At 41.0% G+C, this 24,238-nt stretch overlaps 3 protein-coding genes and 1 pseudogene across 3 annotated transcripts; 1 reads left to right on the forward strand and 3 right to left on the reverse strand.

Moving 5' to 3' along the window:
* Positions 1–2,429: 2,429 nt before the first annotated feature.
* LOC102710824 (protein prenyltransferase alpha subunit repeat-containing protein 1-B) lies at positions 2,430–7,557 on the forward strand. Its single transcript, XM_006644468.3, has 12 exons — positions 2,430–2,607; positions 3,349–3,625; positions 4,059–4,333; positions 4,487–4,774; positions 4,920–5,030; positions 5,466–5,556; positions 5,763–5,831; positions 6,029–6,106; positions 6,244–6,333; positions 6,653–6,703; positions 6,806–7,024; positions 7,120–7,557. The coding sequence occupies exons 3-12, from the start codon at positions 4,224–4,226 to the stop codon at positions 7,237–7,239; spliced, it is 1,227 nt and encodes a 408-aa protein (XP_006644531.1). The 5' UTR covers positions 2,430–2,607; positions 3,349–3,625; positions 4,059–4,223; the 3' UTR covers positions 7,240–7,557.
* Positions 7,558–8,323: 766 nt separating this feature from the next.
* Positions 8,324–11,851, reverse strand: LOC102699462 (protein DETOXIFICATION 12-like). The gene is made up of 7 exons (XM_015832822.2): positions 11,438–11,851; positions 9,868–10,412; positions 9,700–9,786; positions 9,565–9,621; positions 9,243–9,481; positions 8,857–9,062; positions 8,324–8,730 (listed from the first exon to the last, which is right to left on the reverse strand). Exons 1-7 carry the CDS (start codon positions 11,714–11,716, stop codon positions 8,659–8,661), a joined length of 1,485 nt encoding a protein of 494 aa, XP_015688308.2. The 5' UTR covers positions 11,717–11,851; the 3' UTR covers positions 8,324–8,658.
* A 3,839-nt stretch (positions 11,852–15,690) lies between these two features.
* LOC102711106 (probable histone chaperone ASF1A) lies at positions 15,691–18,082 on the reverse strand. Its single transcript, XM_006644469.3, has 3 exons — positions 17,882–18,082; positions 16,652–16,767; positions 15,691–16,448 (listed from the first exon to the last, which is right to left on the reverse strand). Exons 1-3 carry the CDS (start codon positions 17,988–17,990, stop codon positions 16,155–16,157), a joined length of 519 nt encoding a protein of 172 aa, XP_006644532.2. The 5' UTR covers positions 17,991–18,082; the 3' UTR covers positions 15,691–16,154.
* Positions 18,083–19,124: 1,042 nt separating this feature from the next.
* Positions 19,125–23,902, reverse strand: LOC102711385 (annotated as a pseudogene).
* Between the last annotated feature and the right edge of the window lie 336 nt (positions 23,903–24,238).

Below are 24,238 nucleotides of genomic sequence, written 5' to 3' on the forward strand. Positions count from 1 at the left end.
CATGTACTACTCTAGTACTACGTTTTCCACGCCGGATGACTAACCCCCACTCCTGAACACGGCCATAGAGCTGGATCAGAGATCCTTTTACACGTTTTCTACTCCCTTCGTTCCAAAATCACTCAACCTAGGAAGGGATATGATATCTTCTGGTACAATGAATCTGAGCCACTATCCAGATTTATTGTCCTAGAATGAGTTAATTACAACAAATCTAAATAGTTGTCTAGATTCATTGTACTAGAAAAGGTGTTATGTTAAGTATTTTTTTTAAGACGGATGGAGTACTACGTATGGACGCTGATTTTTAATTTTATTTTTAGAATTTTGCATGAAAGACTCTATGGGGTGATTTAATTGAATACAATAGTATATTTGGTCAAACCTTTTCTCTCCACAAGCAAGTTTTTTAATTGAAATAGTATGCGAGATCCTACCACAATATATTTCCACAATAAATGATTAATCATCATATGAGAGTTTTCATATGGTAATTTTAAATCTTTATGAGATTCTCTACCATAAGGGTGAAAGTGTTCATATTTAGATAATAATATTTTTAGTTTCTAGGTAAAAGTTTTTCTAGTTGAAATTTTCTATAGAAAGTTGTTTTAAGTTGTAGGTGAAAGTTTTTTCTAAAGAAATTTTATAATCTGTTAATGAAAATATAGCTTTTTGTTACTAGTTTTACTTCCTGTAAAGTTGCTAAGTAGCGGGAGATCCATGATTCATTTTGTCCACGCCTGGGTTTACACAGTCATCCAAATTTACTCATTGAAAATTCATAATTATCCTCAAAACACTCGGTATGTGACAAATTTTCAAATGAAATTCACTGAAATAGCGAGGTTGCCCCAATATATTGCATGGCTAGCAACATTATATTTTTTTCACATAATAGCAAATACTTTCACATTTTAATGTAAAAAATATGTAAAACAGTAATATCATTTAAAACTTCAGCCAAATTTATCAAACTTATATGTTTGATATTCTAATTAAATTAATATATTAATTCATATGTCCATAAGTAACATGATGGATCCTTTAATTTTCTCTTAATAATACAATAAATCAAAGATACATAAATTTTATTATATATTTGTCTCTCATTTTCCCTCTATCTTTAGTTTTAAGTTATTGGCGGCATCTTCTTGTTATCCATAATTACATTATTCCACCTACTAAAAATGATATGATGTCTCGTTTATTTGTAATATCTTATAACATGATTCAAATAAAACAACGTTAATTCTACCCCTCGGGAGAGAAGTGGGCAAGCGCTAGCTTTGGGAGTCCCCTCTTTCCATATCAAATTTTGTTCTGAGCTCTGCCATCGTCGTTTCTGGGCTCCTCCTCCATATGCTCCTCCATCCATGACCTCACTTTCTCATGCTCCTTGAACCGTGCCCTCTCACAATTGTCTCTCTCTCTCTCTCTGATCTTGTTTCCCAATGAGGCAATAGCGGCCCTGGCCCTGGCTCTTGCTCTTGCTCTCTTCATCGGCTCTGTTGAGGTGAGCTCCCCTATTGTTGAGCTTAGGGTCGAGATTGAGATCCCTCGTCCCAATCCACCTTTACTCCACTGCCGTTGTCGCTGTCACGGTAGTCGAGATTAATCTATTGTTGGAAAAAGAAGAAACAATGATTGAGAGGAGGGAGGGAGGGGAGAGAGAGAGGAGTAAGAAGGGATCAAAAAGGAATCCACTAAAAATGTTTTAATTTTATACTAAGAAACTTATTATAGGTCCCATCTTTTTAAGTTATTTTATTATTATGCTAATTATATTGTCACATAAACATCACTATCACATGAAGACTAGACAACGTTAGACGTAGATAACGCATAGGATGGAATCAACTTCTAAACCGTTGATGAACTCAATTTGCACTAATTTAATAGTTAAGAGATATACTATATCTGGTTTTGTGGTTAAGTAAAGACTCTTAGAAACTCGACCTATCATCGAGGGATCTAAAGTGAACTTTTTCGTTGCCCAAATGGGTGGCTTTGAATCCCAAGAGAGTTTACATACGATCCTATTTGATAGAGATTCTCATATCAAACACAGAAACATGATGCAGGTTTTCACGTGAATCACAAGAAAGTTAACGATTCTGTTTTTAATCACCCAAGAGTACCAACCTAAGAGAAAGCCTTAGGCCGACACACTCGGCTTCACCGCGTGAGTCCTTTACCTATATATCACTAAAAAAGTTACTAGTTATTAGTGTGCCACTAAAAAGTTTGTAGACACATTTATACCATAAGACAAACTTTATTTTACCTGTGTGTCATTCCGTTCACCTTCGGTTAGAAAATGAGCTCTGATGTGGGGGCCACGTATGAAAATGACTATTTTGCCCCTGAATCATTTGCTTCCTCTGCCTGGCTCTCTCACTCTATCTCCCGTGCGCTGCATCCCCGAGAAGCCCTACACGCCGCTGCCGCCGCCGCACGACCAGCCCAGGTCCGATCGCCCAGGCCTGCCCGACCCGGCGCCCAGCCCTGCTCTCTCGCCTCGCCTGCTCGTCTCCTCCCTCCGCCGCCACCGCCGCCGCCGCATGGCCAGCCCAGGCCGGCGCCTTCTGGCTGCATTTCTTTAAGGTAATATTCCTCTGTATATAGCCTGCAGCACACACCAATCAATCACATGCACAAATGTATTGATTTTTTACTTCCAGCTCTGCCTGCTCTTTGCCTTGCGGATGCCTTGGATATTGGTGCGACAACTAAATTCTCGATGTCAGAAATCTAAGCCAAAATGATGTGGGTTATGTGAGAGGAAAAGACTAATCAAGAAAGTATATAATAAAGATTAGAAAAGTTACTTAAGAAGTTTGATGAGAAAAGAAACAAGAATTAGAAAAGTATATGATAAAGATTAGAAAAGTTACTAATGTCATTTTTTCTATTGTATTCCCATATTTTTCTGATTTATTATGATAATTTACTGATTAATTTGGACATTTTTCTGATTTTTTCTGAATTATCTGGATTTTTTAGATTTATTTACGAATTTTCCTGTATTTTCTAGATCCGGATTTATGAGCCAATTTTTCTGAATTTCTACCCATTTTATAATTTAATTATGAATTTCTTACTTATTTCCTGATTTAAAATTAATTCTGTCATTTTCTAAATTATTTACTGATTTTCCATATTTATTTACTGCTTTAAATTTATTTCTGTATTTATTTACTAACAAGGGCAAAACAGTCTTTTTTTTTATTATCTCCATTTTATGCAGTTAAGTCTCTCTGTGATGCGTAGATAGAAAAAATTAGGTCTATGCCTAAAAATTTCTTAGTGACACATAGGTAACTATTAATTTTTTTTTAATGGCAGGCAGGTAAAGGACTGTCAGCGCGTCCATTCGTAGGTGCGGGACAGCGCGAGTGCGCACGCCGGCGGCCGGCACGCGCTGGGGCACTTCCTGCTTCCGAGTCTGCGGCGCGGGCAAAGCGGCAAGCGCGACGGCGGCGTCCGGTGCAGCCTACAGCACTCAGCCACGCTCTGAGCGGCCTTGCCCCTGCCCGCCTTGACGCGGACGCTGACGCCCAACGGAGGCACGCTCGGTCACCGGCGGCAAAGTCAGGCTACCTCGGATCTACGCTCCGTTGAGGTGAGCCAGCCCCTCCCTCCGTCCCTATTCCTCCTCCATCGCCGCCGCCCCCGGCGACCTTGCTCTCCCTCTATTGTGAATATGAGTCAAAAAAGTATAATTTACTCGAAAAGTAAAAAAAAAAAAGCTGTATCCTAGTGTGAATATGAGTCTTCTCTCTTATGTTTCATCTAAGTAACTTCTTGATGACATTTGAAGTGACGATAGGTTCAAAGGCATAAAGATTAGTTACTTCATTGAGAGAGATTTTTTGAAAGATTCATGATGAATGATAACCAATGATGTGATCGATTGTTTCTATCTGTGCTACAAAAAAACATCGCAATGATAAACACCATTCGATTTCATGTTTGAGTTATGTAAAACTTCAGCCAAACTATTTCTGCTGTACTTTTAATAAATTAACACCTTCTTTTGTATTTTGTGCATGAAGACTTTGTGGCAATTAAGGTTTGTGTGAGCACACCAGATCTGGTGTGACAAAGATACCCCCACAGCACTGAGAAGCTATCAAGGAAGCTCACTCTCGAGTACTTTGTCCCCCTTTCCGCTGCATCAGCACATATTTTTGCAAGAACAGAGAAGCGTGAGGGGGGCAATGGAGCAAGAAGCAGTGGCAGCTTTGGTAGCCGAGCAGAAGGAAATGGTGCAGCTCAGGGAGGGTATCCTCCACCACTTCGAGCAAATCCTCCATCAAGACCCCCTCATGTAACCATATTTGGTTTCTCCATTCAAATTTTTCCCTGCACGCAATTCCCCATCCTCGCTTCTTGCATTTTGGAACACTTCTTTTTTTTTTAGGAATTTCATTTCCTGCCCAATTTGACTGTTTTTAACTCTCCCTGACGAACATTCATGCAGAGATGAAGTGGGGTTCTTGCACCCAACACAGTTCCAATCACTAGAACACATCCAAACTGGTAACTGGACATCTGAAGCACCTGAATGTCCTTGGACATACCTCTGGTGCAAAGACCACAAGCTTGCCATATCCATGGAAATCCTACCTAAGCTCTACAGTGCTGCACGGCATGCATACACCAATTCAGCAGCAGCCAAGGATGGTCCACTAATGGAAACTGATCTGATGAGGCACAGCAAGGCACTGCTCATTCTTTGCCCTGACATGCTCACTGCATGGAACTCAAGGTAATGCTGTCAACTTATCACGATATCGCCAAAAGATTGCATCTTTAATAGCTAAAAGCTGTGACTTGATTGAGTTGAAAATAATATCCATCACTGGCTGGAAGGGGTTCCACATGGTTGTTTCATGCTTCTTTTCTTTTGGCAGGAAGATGGTGCTATCAGTGAATTATGATTTCACTAAGCTCAAGGATGAGCTGCAATTGTGTGCCTTAATCCTTTCGTACTCACCAAAAAATGAAAGCACCTGGAGCCATAGGTACAGTTTGTCTTTTCACGTGTCAATTTGCCAAATTATGGAGTTTGGGCAACTCTTTCAGATCACCTCTTGAATAATTTAGGGATTTATTTTTGGAAAAAGTAAATGCCTACAATCGGCAAGTAGGATAAACAACCTTTCCTCTTAATTTGGAATACTCATCGTTCTTCTGCTTTAGATTGAATAACATCCAGTGTTCGTATTGAATGGTTATTAGTTTTAATGGTCCTTGGGAGGTATTGTTACCTTTGCCTAGTTTAATCATGAGCTATATGCGGCATGATTATTTACTAGGAGATCCTCTACCTTTCAATACCTCCCAAGGACTGCCAAACAAAAACTTATTGCAGCTGGATTTCATTTGTGCAGCATTGAAATATGTTGATTTTTTTCATGCCCACAGAACTTATACTTTAAAGTGATTGCCTACTACAGGAGATGGGTGATCAAGAAGGTTTCAGAACACAACCATGATATGTCGGAGATTATAGAGAGAGAATCTTTACTAGTGAAAGAGATAGCAGAGGTCATACTCATAAATATTTACTTGTTTGGGATGCTGCTAGAACCTTACCCTACTTTTCTAAGCCTTTATTTTCGCAGAAGATAATTATCTGAACTCATCATGTTATCATTTCATACAGTTCCTTATTTAACTGGTTATTAAATTACTTTGAGACTTCACACTTGTGATAAACAGTGTACAACAAGATAGTTTGATCCCTTATGCAGAAATCAAAGATGAACTACCGTGCGTGGAGGCATCGCTGCTGGCTTATTCCCTACATGACAAGAGAACAGGTGTGCGTAAAAGGAAAATCAAGCTGCTTAAAATTCATTGTCTACATTTCTTAATCCTATGTACAATCTTCCGAGCACTACCATGGTAGTTGTTTTCCTGGTCATCACTTCTGTTATATTGCAAAGACCCTACAGAATTTCTGCCTGTCAGTTGTCAGCTCATTCTTATCCCCATCAGCATCTACTTTCTGTTGAAGGTTCTGAATGAGTTGAAGAAATCAACAAGATGGAATGAGTTACATGTCACTGACAACTGCTGTTTTCACTATCGACAGGTTAGTCCTGCCCATATTTACGTAGCTATACTAATTACTATTCAAAAGAAACTTGTATCCCACCCAACAGTTAGTATTTGCACATTGGCATATCTTTTGAGCCTTCACAAACATATCATTTTATTGATTGTTTGCAGCGCCTACTGCTTGCATCACTAGACATTTGCCAAGTAAAGAACACAGAAGATTCCCTTGATAGGAGGTCAGAAGTTCATTTGCTGTGGAAGGTATGTTGTATTTCATTAAAAGCTACTACTGCTAGCTTTATTCGTATGGTTCCCCTTGTGCCATCTTGCCCTCAGTTTTTTTTTTCTTCCGTTGTACATACTCCCTCCGTTTCATATTATAAATCACTTTGGGTTTGTCAAACCTCTTCAAGTTTTTTTTATAAACTTGCTCAAACTTAAAGTGGTTGGACTTAAGACAACCCAATGTGACCTATAGTATGAAAAGGATAGAGTATGTTACAAAGGAGGAACTTGCCTGTGCATTTCATTTTATGACAAACACTGATTTATTTGGTGTGTGAGTAATTGCATCTTACAGGAGGAACTGACGTGGAATGAGATGCTCATCAGACGCTACCAAGGGAGAGAGGTTTGAAATTATGCCCAGCGTGTTTCTGACATATTACTTTAGCACCATAATGTATGGTGAATATTGTTCCCTTATATTGATTGTGCTGATGTGCTGGTTTAGTCTTTGTGGAACCATCGTAGGTTCCTCTCGCAATGGTGGGTGAAGTTCTTGCTCAACAGTGAAGAAACAGAGTGTGCTGCAGGCACATCCCTGGTGGATCTCTTCCTATCCCAGGAGATATACCTCCTGTCAGACTGCCTGAATGCCCCTGCCGATGAATTTGGTGAGGCGTGCGCCCAAGCGGGGCTTGCGGCGCTCTACATTCTCTGGATATCAAGGGTAACCCCCTTGATGAACCCAAATTGAATTCGATATATCCCGTGCACAAAGAATCGTATTTGAAAAACTGAGCATGAGCATTTTGTTGCATGCAGCAAGTTCCAGCCGTGAAAATAAAGCTGGAAGAAAGGCTACATTCCGTGGGGAGCCTGGAGGATGTTTTAGCAAGGGCCTGCCCGGAGAGAAGTAGACTGTGGATGCAATTGATAGCTTGACAATAGAAAATAGAACGAGGACATGCAGCATACAGAGTCTCTAATGAAATTATGATCTATGATTACCTAGTACTGTAGGCTAACTGTTCTGATTTGTCTTCTCCAGTACTTAGTGGGGAAATTTGCAACTGTGACATTATAATTTTGCAAATGGCAATGCACATTTGTTTAGTGTTGAGAGGACGGCAGTTCACTTTGGGGTTATGCAGTCGAAATACTGAAATGGCAATGCACATTGCACAACAAAGAGAAAGATAAATGAGAATTGGTTGACTAGCCATTCTTGATTAGAATGAGATCACTGTAATGCTCAGGGTTTGCAATATTGCCCGCAATTATCATGAAAATCGCTTGAGCAGCCGGGGCATGGTTTTGATAATAAGAGGTAGTGTTGGAAATTTTCGTGACAATTCAAAATTTAAAAAATGGTAAAAAGACTGAAAATTTTTTTGGTGATAGTTCTTTTTTTTTCACCTAGTGGAGAAAATATTTTTCAAATATAATGCATGTAGTATTGAATTATGGTTGAAAAGCAAATTGTATTTGAATAAATGAATAAAAACTAGAGAGGTTGAGACTGTTTATCCTGATCGATTTTTTAGCTAGCCACAAAAACATCATTTATTGGAAGATATTACATGATTATAGGTGGAATCCTTGTGATAGGGTGTCACCGTGATTATCAGCGTATATATTATGATTATTGATTTTGATCGTTCCACCATAATTATTGATTTTCACACCCAAACCATGATTATTGATATTGATCACGCCACTGCAATTAGCATATATATGACTATTATCGATATTGATCAATTATATCACGCTAATCGCTACTGGTGCGATTTTCAGTCAAAATTTTGGGTTTCAAATTTCCTTTGTTTTTAAGCAATAATCGTCGATTATGTGAAACCGCCAGCGTGCGGTTTCGGCCTGCCAAACGACCTGGTAATGTTCATGCTCCATTGGATCTTCTGAAATTAATGAAACGTGCACTATATCACCTTTTGTTTGCTGTGGATGAGCAGATCAACGGTGACTAGTAAGTAAAGATATAAAAAGTAGTGAATTAGAAAGCCAAACGGGAATATAAAATGACCTTTTATTAAGATGCGCTTATTAGAAACGGCTTGAAGTTTCTGTTACTGTATACGCACAAAAGGAACCCCTATTTTTCTTTCTAGCCAAATAGTACAGTGGCCGTGGAAGTGCCTGCCTACCGTGTGACTGAGCAAAACAACGTGAAAATGAACCAACATTTCAGGATAGACTGGCTGGCTCATTTCGTGGATTTCACATAAGATGACGCAAAAAAAAAGGTGGTTCGTCGATGCCTTCACTACCTGATCACTTCGGTGAGCAAGTCGGAGATCGGAGCAATGAGATTTACCCACTGCCCCAGCAAAATTTGGAGTGGAACTACTCCGGTAGATGATATCTCGAGCAGTCCGTTGGTTTCTCACCGAATACTCTCGTCCTAGCATTTTCAGCCTGCGTACATGGGTAATGGACCAATAATACATGTTATGTTAGTGCAAGTAATGGAATGATTCATTTGCACTGCTCATTTTCATGTATAAAATTCTATGTGATAATGGGCTCAGATGAAGAACAGACCATCTTTTGCCAGTTGGTCAAAAAAGTGATAGCAGATAGAAGTGTGGTCTGTGATATTGAACCACAGACGACGCCCATCCAAAGTCCTCTTGCTCCCATATGTAGCACAAAGCCGAGAAGGATTGCCATTGGAATTCCGAGCAAATAGAACGAGCCAAGGTTGACGTATGCGCCTAAATGTTGCCATCCACACCCTCGAGCAATGCCTGATGAAGAACAGCCATCAGTGAACACTGATAAACCTTGCCATGAACAAATGTATCATAGCATATTTTTGCTTATCATTTCTAAATGTCAGAAGCTATTACAGATACCAGTTAGATCAAAGATTAAAGATAACTTTTAGAATGTGTTGGCAGCCATTTTCAGATGCAAGAAAATGTAACCTGACAGAACTCCTTGTAGACCATCAGTAATCACAGTGATGCAAACCAATGGAACCATCATCGCGACGAAAGAGATGACCTCCTCCTCACTGCTGTATGCATAGCCCAAGAGGCGCCGTGATGCTAACAGAGTTCCGCACACGATAAGTGCCTCTGTCACTGCAACTGACAGCACGACATAGACAGCTGCACGAGCTCCTTCAGGGTTCCCAGCACCCAGTTCGTTTGCTACTCGTGTGCTATTCATTAAGAAATCGATTTTACAAAAGCTATTATCAAATGGAAAATCTTGAGAACAATGCATCCTCCATATAGTTCATACCTTCCACCAGCTCCAAGCCCATAAGGAATAGTAAAGAGTAAGGTTATACTTGTGAGACTGCCAAAACAAAGAGTAGCAGGTGAATTTTCCTACATAAGCATATTTATGCTACACAAATGTGACACCATTTCGTACCAAATCGAGAGCACTGAGGTTTGCAGCTCAGGGTTGGGTAGAAGTCCTGACATAAGAATAAGTAGCTCAAATGACCACCACTCGAGACTGAAAAAAGGGGGAATTTTATTAGCTAACAAGGATAATTAAAACTTCGAGGCATTGACGAGTAGATTCTATATTAATTACCAAATCATCAGTGCAGATGGCAATGCTAAACGTAAGAACCCGTCCACTCCCTTGAAAGCCTCGATTGTCGGAGGTGTGCGTGTTTCCTTGCAAGAACTTGATAGCAAGATGTATGCCACGAGCATGGCCAAATTCAACCAGTACGATATGCTTATCGACAAAGCAGCTCCAGTATACCCCAAGCTAGTCTTAAACACCATCAACCAGCACAGAGGGATGTGGAACAACAGGGTTGCAACGGATGTCACAAGCATGGGCATTATCAGGCTCTGGGACTGAAGAAACTTCGTGATAGGCTGAATCACCGCATTTGCGAAAAGCCCTGGAATCAACCAGATTATGTATCTCCCAGCTCCATGCGAGATCAAGGGGTCTTGACCTATGAGTAACAAGATTTTGCCCATGAAAACCCATAGAAGTGATAGAGGAATGCACACCACCAGAAGAGTGACTATGGCTCTGTAGGTGTGCACTCCTAGCGTATGGTACTGTTTTGCCCCATAAGCTTGGCCACAGAGAGTTTCCAGTGCACTTGCCATTCCAATCTGCATTCACAATTGATGTTGGTAGGGCAAACAATAGCCAATATCATGTGAAATAAAAATTGTTTCTTCTCTGTGAAGTGTAAAGTAGAGGTGTAAATAGCCAGCAACTTTTCACTTCAACTGTACAGTACATTCAGCTCTGCTTTACGACTTTGAAGAAGAATTGTAATTTTACCGGTCTACTAAGTAACAAAGATAAATTCAACGGGATGTCGATGTCAGTTTCTTATTTGCATGATCTGAGTCATATGACTAAAAAGTTGCTAGGCACTAACGACGTGCATAAAATCTACCCACAGAGCCTGGTCGTACCATAATATATTATGTGGTACTCATTTCCAATGGAAACCGACTCTTGGAATAACAACCATTTCTACCCGAAAGACAACAAACTTTAAGCTGAGGCGAGTAGACATTTTGCACGATTCCTCAAAAATAACTGATCTTAGTCCCACTTGATAGCAGACTTCTGCAGAGTGGCTGTCGCTAGTAGCCCAGTTGGAATAGATAAATACTTAGACCAAATGATCCCCTAAACCAATCGGAAATCAAGAGACAGACACTAGATCAGTTTCACGTGTTCGACGGTAAAATATTCCGAAAAATCACATGGCCATCCGGCTGAACCAGCAAACGATGGACATTGACCGATGCTAAAACTGCGGGGGAAAGGAATTCGTTAATCTCATCTCTTTCTCGGTTTCTTCTTTTTTTTTTTTTGGTTCAAGATCATCCTGGAACAGTTGATGATGAACCCAAGATCTAATTAAGCACAATCTTGCGTCCCCAAATCGAACTCACTGACCCAGTGTTGCTCAATCCAACAGTGACGAGGTGCAAGTATGCAACCATATCCACCAGTGGACACAAGAGTCCGGAGTTCTATCCATTATCCACCAGAAGTGCGCAACCAGCGAAAGCGAGAAGCTGTTTTCTAACGCTATCCCCCGCAGGAACAGGAAGAGATCGCAGATTAAGGCAGTAACTGAAAAATGGTGGGTCGGGGATAAGGAAGGTGTACGGACGAGGAGGCTGAAGCCGGTGACGGAGGCGAGGGAGGTGGCGATGGCGGCGGAGGAGAGCGGGAGGACGCCGGGGAGGTGGCCGACCATCATGTTGGAGGACACCTGCACCGCGTACTGCGACAGGCTCACCACCACCATCGGCAGCGCCAGGTACGCCAGCTTCCCGGCCTCGCTCCCCCACCTCCTCCACCACCCCTCCTCCTCCTCCTCCTCCTCCTCCCCCTCCCCCTTCTCCCCCTCCCCCCGCCGCCGCAGCAGCGGCTCCTCCCTGGCGGCCATCGCTTCCTCCCTCTCCTCTCTCTCTCTCAGACTCGCCGTTGCATGCGCGGCCTCCAGTAGATGATGAGCGAGTGGTGGGGTGGTTGCCTCGGACCGCTGCCTCGGGGCGCGAAGGTCGTCGACTCGTCGTGGTTGAGACGGAAATTATACGGCGAAAGGAAAGCGGATGGAAAAAAAAACGGCACCGAGCGGTGAAAAGTAGTACCGAGCAGGCTGCACTGCAGGCGTTGCCACGACTCGTGAGGTCCGTCCATTTCGTCTCGTCCACGTCCAGGCTTGTTGTACTGAGATGGCCTACGGCCGCGTTCGGCTCACACCACCTCAGCGCGTATGATTTTTAAACGGTTAAATAGTTTATTTTCAAAAAAATTTTAGGTAGAAAAGTCGCTTAAAAGAATCATATTAATATATTTTATAATCTTTTATAATTAATAATTAATTAATTATATACTAATTTATTACTTATCCGTGCCGGACAACTAACCCTAACTTTTCTACAGCTGAACACGGCCCTAATCGTCAGTGAAGGACATGTAGTCAACAGTTTAGTTAGAAATGTGCCAACGAATGGACGAACATTCAACGTATGGAGCTATTTTTTTCTCCTTCCTTGAGAAGGGATAATTATGTTTTTAAGTAGTTTAGATCTATATTTATGATTGCTCGGTGCCGCTTTTATTAATAGAAATGGCATATCTTCTTAAAAAATTATAGGTTTATATGTAATATAATGATCAGACAGTATGTGCTACCGTAATATGGTGTATGGTGTACTTATGTGATTGTAAGTGCACGAGCACACCATGGTAGTCGAAGTCATCAAAGATATAGAGTTTTAATATCCATTTTTTACACATTTTATATTCATCATATAAGTAGGATTTTTTTAAAATCTCGGTCACCTAGTCCCAAACCATTGACTTAGAGCTTACGGAGTCATCTTTTGCTGACAGAGAAGATGAGGATTGTGCAAATCAAATAACTCATAGTCAATGGCTTCTTCTCCAATGATAATGCGATGAAAAACTTAAATTGATGGTCTAAACATAAATGCTAGATAGTAGGGACCTAAGGATGTTACATAGAGAGGGTGGTTTTAGAGTGGATGCCTCCAAAATGAAAGCTCGGTGGTGGCCACGGCGAGGCAACTAGATGATGTTACTATCGCTTAGCATAGAAAAGCAGAAGAGAAGTGTAGTGAATTGCTATTGAAGATAAGAGTAACTCTTTCGAGGTAGTTAAAAAACTATGGAATAGACTTAGGGTACCAAGAACTCACCACTTAATTGAAAAAATATGGTGATACCTGGGGGGGAGGAGAGTGTGTCGCTAGATGGTGGAGTATAGCGGTATAGTTGAAGTATGAGACTAGCATAAACGGAACAAATAGGGACCGGTAATACGAGAGATCAAGATTAGGGTTAAAAGTACATAAATCTCAAAATAGTTCTAATCATTTGAAAGCCACTAAACTTTAGCCTAAAGTCGAACATCCTCTGTACTATCGACGGAAGGCAAACAAAACAAACACACGAGTTTAGATGGAAAATTCTCTACGGACGTAGAGAAGTGTTCGTGGACCCCATGTTCAGCCCCATGCTCAGAGGACATCTGATCTCATCAGTCTAGACAAAAAGGGAGTTGGATTTGATGCGTCAATGGATGCCCAGTAAAAGTACAAGAAGATTGGCTGCTGCATGCACCACACATGCCAGCCTGCTGCTTGTGGCTGTGTACATCCAAACGGATGGAGGTAGAGGCCTGATTTTTATGTAATCCATTTCCTAAACCAAAAAAGACCATCCTTTAGCATTTTCCTCAAATTAAGGTGGTCTTTCATCTATTGTCTGAACCGATCGATGATCGTGGGTTCTGGACCAAATGACAAGGTCGAGTTCCAAATTCTCTTTACAAGCAAAATATCTAGAAGTGGCCGAAAGTCCCCTTCTCTCTGAGCCCCTCTTCCTCCTTGTTCCCGGCAGCTCGTCGTCAGTGATAGCAGGAGGTTGGGTTGGGCTCCCAACTAGTAGGTTAACCTAGAATAGAGTCCAGTTTCTCTCATTTCTGGGTCTCTTCCATAGCTAGGTCGCCGGCCATGGTGGTCGGGCTAGAAATAAAGAATCCAGTGTTGGTTTTTGGAGGTGGTGGCTTTGGTAGTTTTGATTCTGGAATGGTGAATCAGAGAATGTAGCGATCGCGGTCTTTCTCATCAAGCAACTCTCGTCTCGGTGGATCTTCATCTCAATGGCTTCACCGAGGGGTGGTTGCAATCCTTGCACTCCCAATCAATGGGCCATATGGTGGTAGGCGTTGGGCATGGTGGATTTGGCCAAACAAGCATCTGGAGGTGATGGATCTGCTGCTATCTCCATGGCTAATTTTGCTGACTTAGTGTTGAATGTGGTGGCGGTGGATGGTAGATCTAGCGATGTGATACGCCTCTCCATTCAAACCTTCCATTTCAACACCCATGTATGACCTTCTTGGAGATCAAAAGCATGCGCTTGTCCCTTCCTTCCCAACCACCCCCTTTGTGATCTGGATTGTATTGGCTAGACAAAAGCTTCATAGGCCTAGTGCTAACTTGATTAAGGGTGTTTCTTATGTTACTATTGACTATAACGATAACCATGTTGAGTTCGCTGTTCAAGTTAAGTGTCCACATGACTGAAATAGTCCGATTTGACAACGAAATCCATGACAAAACTTTGTTGGGTCCGATGAAGCTCGTACAAAATCTACAACTCAATAACAAACCTTGAACGGTATCGTAGAGCTAGCTGAAGGGATTGTCAGTTTGTTAGTAAGCACATTAGTAAAGGCTCGTGGATGTAATATTCACGGTAATACCGTATCCTCCCGTCGATTTCATTTATTGTTGTTGTTCGGCAAAAGAATACTTCCTTAATTTAGTTTCTTTTACCTTCAAGAAGGTTGGTGTTATGTATCTTCCTCTCTTCCCACCTTCGCCCTCTCGTATTTTATGCATGTGTTTTCTAAACTGCTAAATGATATATTTTTTTAAAAGTTTTCTATAGAAAAGTTACTTTAAAAAAGCATATTAATTTATTTCTCAAGTTTTCTATAACTAATACTTAAATAATCATGTGCTAATGGATCACTCTGTTTTCCATGCATGGGGGAGAGGGTGCCAAACCCTATGGTTCGAACGCAGGTAAGTTTAATGCGATTACTGGTTATTAACAAAGGAACCACCACATTACAATCCTGAACAGCATAACAAAGGATAAGAAGTTAAAAAAATATATATGTGATGGGTTAGAAGCACACAAAGAACGTACCAATTTCAGCCACGAGCTATCTACTTCAACATAAATTATCAAGATCAAGGGAAAACCAAAAGTAAGCTAATAAGTACCAAGTAGGCTTAAGCAATATCCCCATCGGGGGCAAACAGGGCCAGGTTTAGGGCTAATCTTTTACCCGTGAGGATTCGGGTTTAGTGCCCCAGAATTTCAGAGGCCAAGACAGGGGAGGAAATCAACCTGTGGGACCCAGCTTGTGTAAAAAGATCAATATAATGTTTAGCTTAATTATATTATTAAGTATCTCACTAAACAGTCTGCATCGAAGGTGCCCTAAAAGTCTTTAGCACTTTGGTCCATTAAGAATGTAAGCCCCAAACCTACGTCATCACTCTAACAGACCACACCCGCACCCAGGCCGCCACTCTACACCCACGCTGCCGTTGTCGCCGTCACCGTTCGCGTGCCCCCTCTACCTCCACCTCTCTAGTCGCCACCCGCGCGCCGCTGTCATCATTACGCACACCATCTCCGTCTCCACCTCTTTGGCCACCGCCTGCGCGTTGGCCAGGTGAGCAATTGAGCATGAGAAAAAAAATTTCAAGGTCAATGGGGCACGTTGGGGCCACGGACAGGGGCAGGGAGCGATTTTTTCATGTTTCGTCTTCAGGGCCAAGGAAATTTTTCGAGGACATGGCCGGGGGCGGGGCCATTCTTGCCATCCCCAGCTCCGCCCCGTTGCCAAGCCTAGCACCAAGCACAGCCCAAGGTGCATCTTTGATTTACAGTAGACCATTGCTACATGAAGTCACTAATGATTATCAAAATCACCTTATGGTTGCTGACATAACCAAAGGCAAGCAGGCATGGATCTTGCGATCATCACCAGGAAAAGGATTCAACATTTGTCCATTTCAGTAGCTTGTTAGAATCTACCTACTACATGCACATGACTAACCAATGCACACTTCCGGTTAAAGTACTCTAGTTTAGTGACGTGAGCTTCTTCATCACAAGAGACAGTTCAACTAACCACATAGGAAGCCATCTGATTTTACGATCCATCCTAGAAGGCATCAAGATATAAAATAATGGACTCCAAGTTTCAACCTGGATCATTGATCGGGCTTGGGCTTGCCACCTTTGTGTGGGTGATTTTCAGGTGAACTAGGCTATGGTGGTTGTTGTTGTTGCTGCTGCTCTTGTCCTGCGCCAGTACTGGTTTCAGGATGGAAATTGATGGTGAACTTGGTGACTCGGGGCTTGTCTGTCAATACGTTTCTCTGCACCCGGTCAATCAGCAGCTTTGCGGGAGGCTCCTCCCGAAGTTGCTCATCATCATAGTCATTGTTCACATAGTAGCCTACTCTGATGAATTCTTGCCCCATGTAGGAACAGGTTAATAGCAGAACAGTAACACCAATTATGTCTTCCTCACGGATCTTTGAAGGGTCAGGAGGATCAGCCTAAAACGGAAACAAACATATCATTCTCATGATTCAGACCTACATCCAAGATAGCAGCAAAATGCAGCAAGTCCATTGCAAAATGAGCACAGGTCGCTGCGTAGCTGAGAAACTGGAATGACTTATCAGATTCAAGTTCAACACTAATCTTTGAGTTCATGATGCATATCTTGTACTCAGTTGGCCAGTAAGAACTTATTTACCTGAAGAACAAAACGGTATGTCCCCACATTCACAGGGCCAACAAGCACACTCTCAAGCATCTGATCATAACTCTCATCCTCGGCCGATCCAACATATACAAGTTTCCACTCCAGATCTGAAAGTAAATAAATATTAGTACTCCCACTTCATAGACTAATCCGGAAAATGAATATTCATGAGAAGCTGGTTTAGGAGGAAGATAAACCAGCACTACTATATATGTTTGGAGTTATGTAGGATAAAAATACTTAAGGGTTCAGATTCGTGAGAACAGATGATAAGCAGTGCACATCATGATAAAGAATTAGAAAGAATGCACCTCAATCAATGAACATTGTTGAAAATGAATGCGAAATTCCTTATGATATATACCATTTTCATTGAACTAGAAAAACATGGTGAAGCTTTACATGTACAAGAGTGCAGACTCCTTGCCAAGAAAAGCAACACCCTCAGACCTTTTACGTGAGAACAGGAACATCCTTGAACTGAACTGTCCATCCAGTCCAATTCACATATAGTAGGATCACACTTATTTTCATTGATTCTCTCTAACTCTAAATCAGTAGTTCAGTCATACGACAGTGAAATGGTAAGGGTGAAAAATAACAAAGCATATTGCATTACAGGCGCCAACTATGGAATAATGATAACAAAAACTTAAATATTGATCACAAGGGATTTATTTTCCAAACAGATTCAGAGGCCCTATCTGCCTGAATTCTCTTTACCGACTCATCCTATGTGTCACGATGACCAATATCTTACGTGACCAATCTCTGCTATCGTCTGTAAAAGCTTCTTCAAGCTTATCCTCAAATGATCTCTCAGAAACAAACGATAATGATCCGACTAATTTCTTAATCCACTGAAATGCACCGAACATCGAAGTGCTGAACACTGCAGATTGACGACTCAACATGATCCTCAACAGCACAAGCATGTTAGTAACCCCAGTTCGAGGAACTTATCCAATCCATATATAATGCAACTACCAGCCTGTCTCCATCACCACACCTAAACCCTAGAAGCCACACTACCCCCGCTTCCCATCCCACCCCATTCCAGCGCAGCGCAGCGCCATCCGTCCTCGCAACAACCGAACCGGATGAGATGCCCTCTGGGTCATCAATAGCATCCAAACGAGCACCGGGAATCGCCAGAGACAACTGAGGACTCGCGGGAGGAGGAGGAGGAGGAGGAGCGGTAGGGGAGGGGAGGAGGCTCACCATCCTCGAGGGGGATGAGACACTCGTAGGAGATCTCGAACTGGAAGGGGTTGAGGAAGGCGGTGGGGTTGTCGAGCACCGCCACGCTCGTTATGTTCACAGCGCTCATCGCGATCGCCGCAGCCGTGGCCGATCGCCGGAAGGAGGGAGGAAGGGCTTTTGGGAGTCAATTTGAGATAAGAGAGAGAGGGCGCGCGCTCGGCGACGAATACAATGGGGCTCTTTTTTTATTTTACTTTTCTCTTTTTCATTTTTACTATTTGTCCAATGAAACGTATCCGTGTAAATGTTGATGGGCAATATAGTCACACAGAGAAAATAAACTGTTTGGGCTGCATCTAGTTCCAAAAAACTTTTGTGAGGGAGGTAACGTTGATACGATCACACATTTGAAGTATTAAATGTACTCTAATTAACAAAATTTCAGATTTCGCCTAAAAACCGTAGGATAAATCTTTTGAGTCTAATTAATCTATCAGTAGCACATATTAGTTACTGTAGCACTTATGACTAATCATGTACTAATTAGACTTAAAAGATTCGTTTCATGATTTTCTCATAACTATATAATTAGTTTTAATATTTATATATTTAATGTTTTGTTTAAATGTCTAAAGATTCGATGTGATGTTTTTGAAAAAAAAGTTTCTGACAACTAAATAAGCCTTATTTTAACAAACCACTTTATTCCCTTTTCTGTTTTTTTAATGGAACCGATGATTTTTGAGCGATGTGGTTGGGTTTTAATAATGAAAAGACTATTTCTCGTGGGTTTAGCAGCTACGGAGTACTACTGTTTACGGGTTGGGGACGTGGCGGTTTCAGGCGAGAAGCCTGGAGAATGGAGATAGGGTTTGGCGGGAGGGTCATGGTCGTTTTTGGAGGACGCCAAGATTCCGACGTTAGAAGCCGAAAAAGCACGCTTGTAGATTCATTTTCTCATTTCCTATAGGCTGAAAAAAAAAACCTGAGGCAGGCAGCCAAACAGCCAAATAGGCATGTTTTGTGGAATGGTAAGAGTGCTGTACTATGAAGAACAGGTTTAATTTTACGTAGTACCGGTATGGAGTATCAGATGGTCCAACAGTACAAATGGCTATAGAAATATTCTGCAAAATTTACACTTCAGTCATTAATGTGGCAACGACAATTCTGGACAACGAATGTATGATTTACTATGTTCTTGGTTTTGTTGATGTGATAGATTAGAAACATAAAAAATAAATAAGAGGCATTTCTCGTAAAAACCTTCCGTGCACTGAACTGCTTGAATTGAGCACAACAAGCTCCAAAGAATATACATGAGCAGGTTTCCTTATCTCTCGTAAAAGTTTACAGAATAAACTCTTATGTAATCTCATGTCAATCATCTTTAAAGTTACAAGCTAATTGAGAGTCAAATATATACATCGAAAGCGACTCGTTACGTATACACACAATGTCCACTACTTCAGTGCACGTAATCAAGGTTCCACTTCACATTATAACTCAATTGGCACTCCAGTGATGAACAAGACAATGGAAGAAAGAGATTATGCACACACCATAGCATCGAAGGAAGAACTTATATAATTGAACAATGGAAGAATAGATAGCGCTTCCAAACCCCTATTCACTGTTTTTTTAGCACGCTGCAACAAAAAAAAAACAAAGATAATGTTTAAGTTCTATGTCATGGCAAAAGAATTTATCTATAATTACCAAGCATACGGTACACAAATATATCACTACTAGTACTTCATATTTTAGTATATGATATCATTGACTTTTTACTACACGGTTGACCGTTCGTTTATGCAAAAATGTAAGTTATGCTTAATATATATAGAGAGATCCAACCACAATAAAATAAATCATAATTATTTTTTTTTTGAATAAAATAAACAGTTAAACATGTAACAAAAAGTCAATGGTATCATTTATTAAAATAGAGAGAGAGTACATTGAAAAAAGGTTGGAGTGTTTCATAGGAACAGTTTCCCTTTTAATCATTGGCAAGAACCTACAAGTGCCTCAAAATCTAACCATGGTGCTTTTCAGAACAGATAGCATTCCCAAAGATGTCCAATTATCTTTGAAGGTGGTTCGATTGCAAGGAAAACGAACCACGGGGCAGTGTAAAAAAGAAATAGCTATTAGTAGAGAAAATGGGACTTACTTGTAAAGGTATGCAGCAATTCCAAGAATGATGCAGAGCAAGACAATATCAATACAGAAATTGCGACTGGACCTCAGCTGATAATACGAGTAAAGGGAACAAAGAAAAGGTAATTTATTATTTAGCTCCGGCGATCAGCAATAATTGGTTTTAAAGCACTTAAGAAGAATTAGCCATTACCTGAAGAACCGTCTCCTTCAATCTGACGTTAGTATTCTTAAGGTCTGCATTTGCTCTATCGGCCTGCATTCATCTTTATTATATACAAACTGAACATCCAAGATAATCACCAATGAGAAAACTAATCAGAGTTAAATACCCCACCTTCGTTTCTATTTCATCCATTAATGGAACTTGTCTGTCTAATTCCTGATCAGATAGAAATTGAAATATTTAATCCATTAGGCAGGGCTTGGTATGAAACTGAAAAGAAGCACAGTAGGTAAGCTCATACCTCATTCATATCAGAGGCCATGTTCTTCAGAGTTTCTAACCCTTCACCAATAATATCCAAACCTTCATCCTGCAAAATAGAGTTAACTTGACATTGTATGAAAATCAAGGATGAAACAAAATAAAAGAATAAAGTGTTCGATATATCAAATTATGCCTGTTTCATTTTGCGCATCTCATATTCTCTGCGAAACTGATTTGATTCCTCTGTCCCTTTGAAGTACACGCTATCGAAGTCTCCATCTATATGCCGTAAGGAAAAAAAAAAGGTAACCCACTAAAAATTGCTCAAAATAACAGCATTCAGTTGTGCTAATTAAAATAAATTTGAAAAAGAGCACTCTGCTCAACACGACAAGAAGGCAACGACAGGTACAAAACTTCTGTTCAGGCACAAAAGACTTGTATTAAAGCAAAGCATGTTACATACTCAAAAAAAAAAATCACAGATACATCATAACCTGCATGAGAAATAAGTATGACAAGAAATGCATTGTAACCTGCATAAGTAATCAAAGCAGTAAGCACTTGAAATTTCAACTCAAATAATGCTGGCCAGGATAAAAGTGTGTAAGAGATAGGGTTTATTGCATAGACTAAGGTACAGAATAGGTTCCTAAAAAACAGAAGTACTCCCTCTGTCCCCAAAAAAAGTCAATTCTCCGGTTTTCGTGTCCAACGTTTGATCATCCGTCTTATTTGAAAAAATTTTAGGAAATTAGAAAAAAATTAGTCACACGTAAAATACTGATTTATCATCTAATAAAAACAAAAATATCAATTGCAAAAAAAATTTGAATAAGACGAAAAGTCAAAAATTGTAGGTAAAAAATAAAAAATTGGTTTATTTTGGGACGGAGGGAGTATAGAATAACAAGTTTTTTACTAGTAAAAAAAAGACAAATTTGATGGTGCTGTCAACTATTTATAACTAGAAAAGGTCATAGATAGGTCAAATTTTCAGTGAAATATGATCCTGATAACAAAAGAGCCAAATAAATGTTTGGAAAAAAAATGAACGGTGGTAAATTACAGTAATATCGTCCTTTTCTTATTATGCAACATCACATGTGAAATTAAAATTAATTGGTAAATTGTTTTAATTAGGGGTAACAAAACTAAAGAATGCTGACATAACAACACCAATCAGATGGAATATTGACAATATTATGATGATTACTAACCCGATGTTGAGTCAAACTTAATCCCTGTTCCTGCACGAGATCCAGAGGACCCCCATAATCCATTTTTCTTTGATGATGTAGCATTGCCATCTGGTATTGACTGAATCCTATCAGGTAAGGCAGTAACCAGATCACTGCGGATTGCAAGTTCCTCTTTTGAAAGCCCTTTAACCTGCCACGGAAAACTTTTAGAACTAGCATTTTGTTTCAAGGGAAATATTGCAGCAATACTAATTCAAGCAAATGAATAGGTCATCTGGGTTAAACATTTCTGAAAGAAAACTTGGACGTGCACCAGGAAAACCTTGAATACATGTCTGAGTTCTTTAAACAAAGACATGTATGACGTTAACTGTCCGATATTGCTATGACTAACATCCTTCCGGTGAATACCACTTGATTCAAGTTTGTACAGAAACAAAACATAATCAGTTGACGAGGAAAGTTGTCCAAACACCTACCGACTCAATAAACAACAGAGTACCTATGCTATGCATTTGTTCCTTTTTTTCCTTCTAACATAACATAATTGTTATACCATATAAATATCCTTGGTATAATGCACTGCCTACATCACACGGTACCAAAGAATCTAGAGGATTTTCCACAGGGTGAATTAGGTGTCATCAGCAGTCAGCTTGTGTACTCGAAAATTAAATGTCCTAGATGTTCAAGAGACGAACCCACAAGCTCTACATAAAGAGCTGTTCAGATATATCTCAACATCGGAAATCAAAACAACAGATCCACGACCAGAAACATGCATTTTTCTTAAGCTGTATTGCCATTACAAACAACATATAAGCATAATACGCATGGCATCTATCTATCTATTGTATTATATTACAAAGACAGCTCGAAAATAAGTCATCACGTTTGCTCTAGAGCTAGAAATTACCACATTAATTTAAGAACAACAAAAAAGATCTTAACTTTAGATCATGGTGGGTCCAGATCACAATGGTATAGATTGACCGATATAGTTATATACAAAATACAATTATAGTTATATAATAGAATTTTAGAGTTATATGTGAAATTCAATCATAAAAATAGAATACAACATTTGTATATGAAATCCAATCCAAACCTTATGGAAATATAGGCTAAGAGTTGTATATGAAATCCAAACCTATAGAAATAGAATATAAGAGTTGTATATGAATTCCAAACCTTATAGAAAGAGAAGCTAAGAGTTGTATATGAAATTCAAATATACTTCTACACAGTGGTATTTATAGAAACAAAATTTTAGAGCTCCATGCAAAACTGCAGGGGACAATCCCCTAGTTCTAATAAGAGTGGCTCTACAAAATCCATATAGGTTTACTGCTCCAAACAGGATCTGCATACCTCCTCAATTTAATTTTTATGTGCCCAACGAATGTATGTTTCGAGGCGATGTTACCTGCTGCGTTGCAAATGAACTAGGTCTAGCCCAAATCACTTGTATGTTCCTCATTTTCTTAAAACAAAGCATAAGAAACACTCTCCTAGCATAGAAGTTTTTTTTTCTTTTTGCGATCATCAGTTAATGCCGTGTACTATATTTAGAATCGCCAGTCTGCTGCTCATCCCAGATAGCTAAAGGTCACTCTAAGAAGGCACAATGCAAGCAGGAACAAACTCCTGCACCAACCTCCTTGCAGATCTACCGAGTAGAGATGCAGAACAACAGAGAAGAGAGGCCTAGAGAAGCATTACTAACCTTCTTCAATGCGAACCGCTGCAGCTTGGGCAGGTCCTCCTCAAGGAGCTTGGCCTTCGCGCGGCGGATCTCCGCGTTCAGAGCGACCAACGTGGCGCGGTTCTTCTCCTGCTTCGCTGCATCCGCTTTCTGGGGCGGCACCCCGATCAGATCAGACCACAGAGAGGAGCACCCAACCGGAGCTGATTAATCCCCGAGGCGGCGGAATGCGAGAGACAGAGGGAGGCGGTTACCTCGAGGCATTCGTTGACTTCGGCGTCGACCGAGGCGTAGAGGCGCGCGAAGGGGTCCTCGCCGGCGGCGCCGGCGCCGTTGAGCTTGTCGGCGTCGTACCTGTCGTACTACTGGCAGATGGCGTCCACCCGCGTCAGGATGTCGATCACGCTCATCTTCTTCCCACCCCCGGTGCCGCTCGTCGAGCTCGTGCTGGCGAGGGTGATTGGTTGCCCTGAACAGGACGGCGGTTGGGGAGGACGAGGTGGCGACGGGCCGACGGCGGCGAGGCGCGGTGTGGTGATCAAGCCGAGGTGGCCCGGGGGTGGGGGGGGGGGGGGGGGTTGGGCGGGGTGGTGCACAGCCTGGCTCGGCGGCGCTGCCGGGCTGGCACCGAGGAGCAGGAGGCTTCTCATGGGCCGATTCGAGTTGGATTCGATTCGGCTTTGTGGGCTGTGCCTAATGATGGGCTGATGGGCTGGCACACAATTTGGGGCCAGTCCTTTTCAATTTATGGGGTGTTTAGTTGGGGAAATAAAAATTTTTGCGTGACATATCAGACGTTTGACCGGATATCGAATTTTACGGCTAGCATGGAAACCGCGAGACGAATATTTTGAGCCTAATTAATCCGTCATTAG

This window comes from Oryza brachyantha, chromosome 1 (assembly GCF_000231095.2).
Source record: "Oryza brachyantha chromosome 1, ObraRS2, whole genome shotgun sequence".
NCBI lineage: Eukaryota > Viridiplantae > Streptophyta > Magnoliopsida > Poales > Poaceae > Oryza > Oryza brachyantha.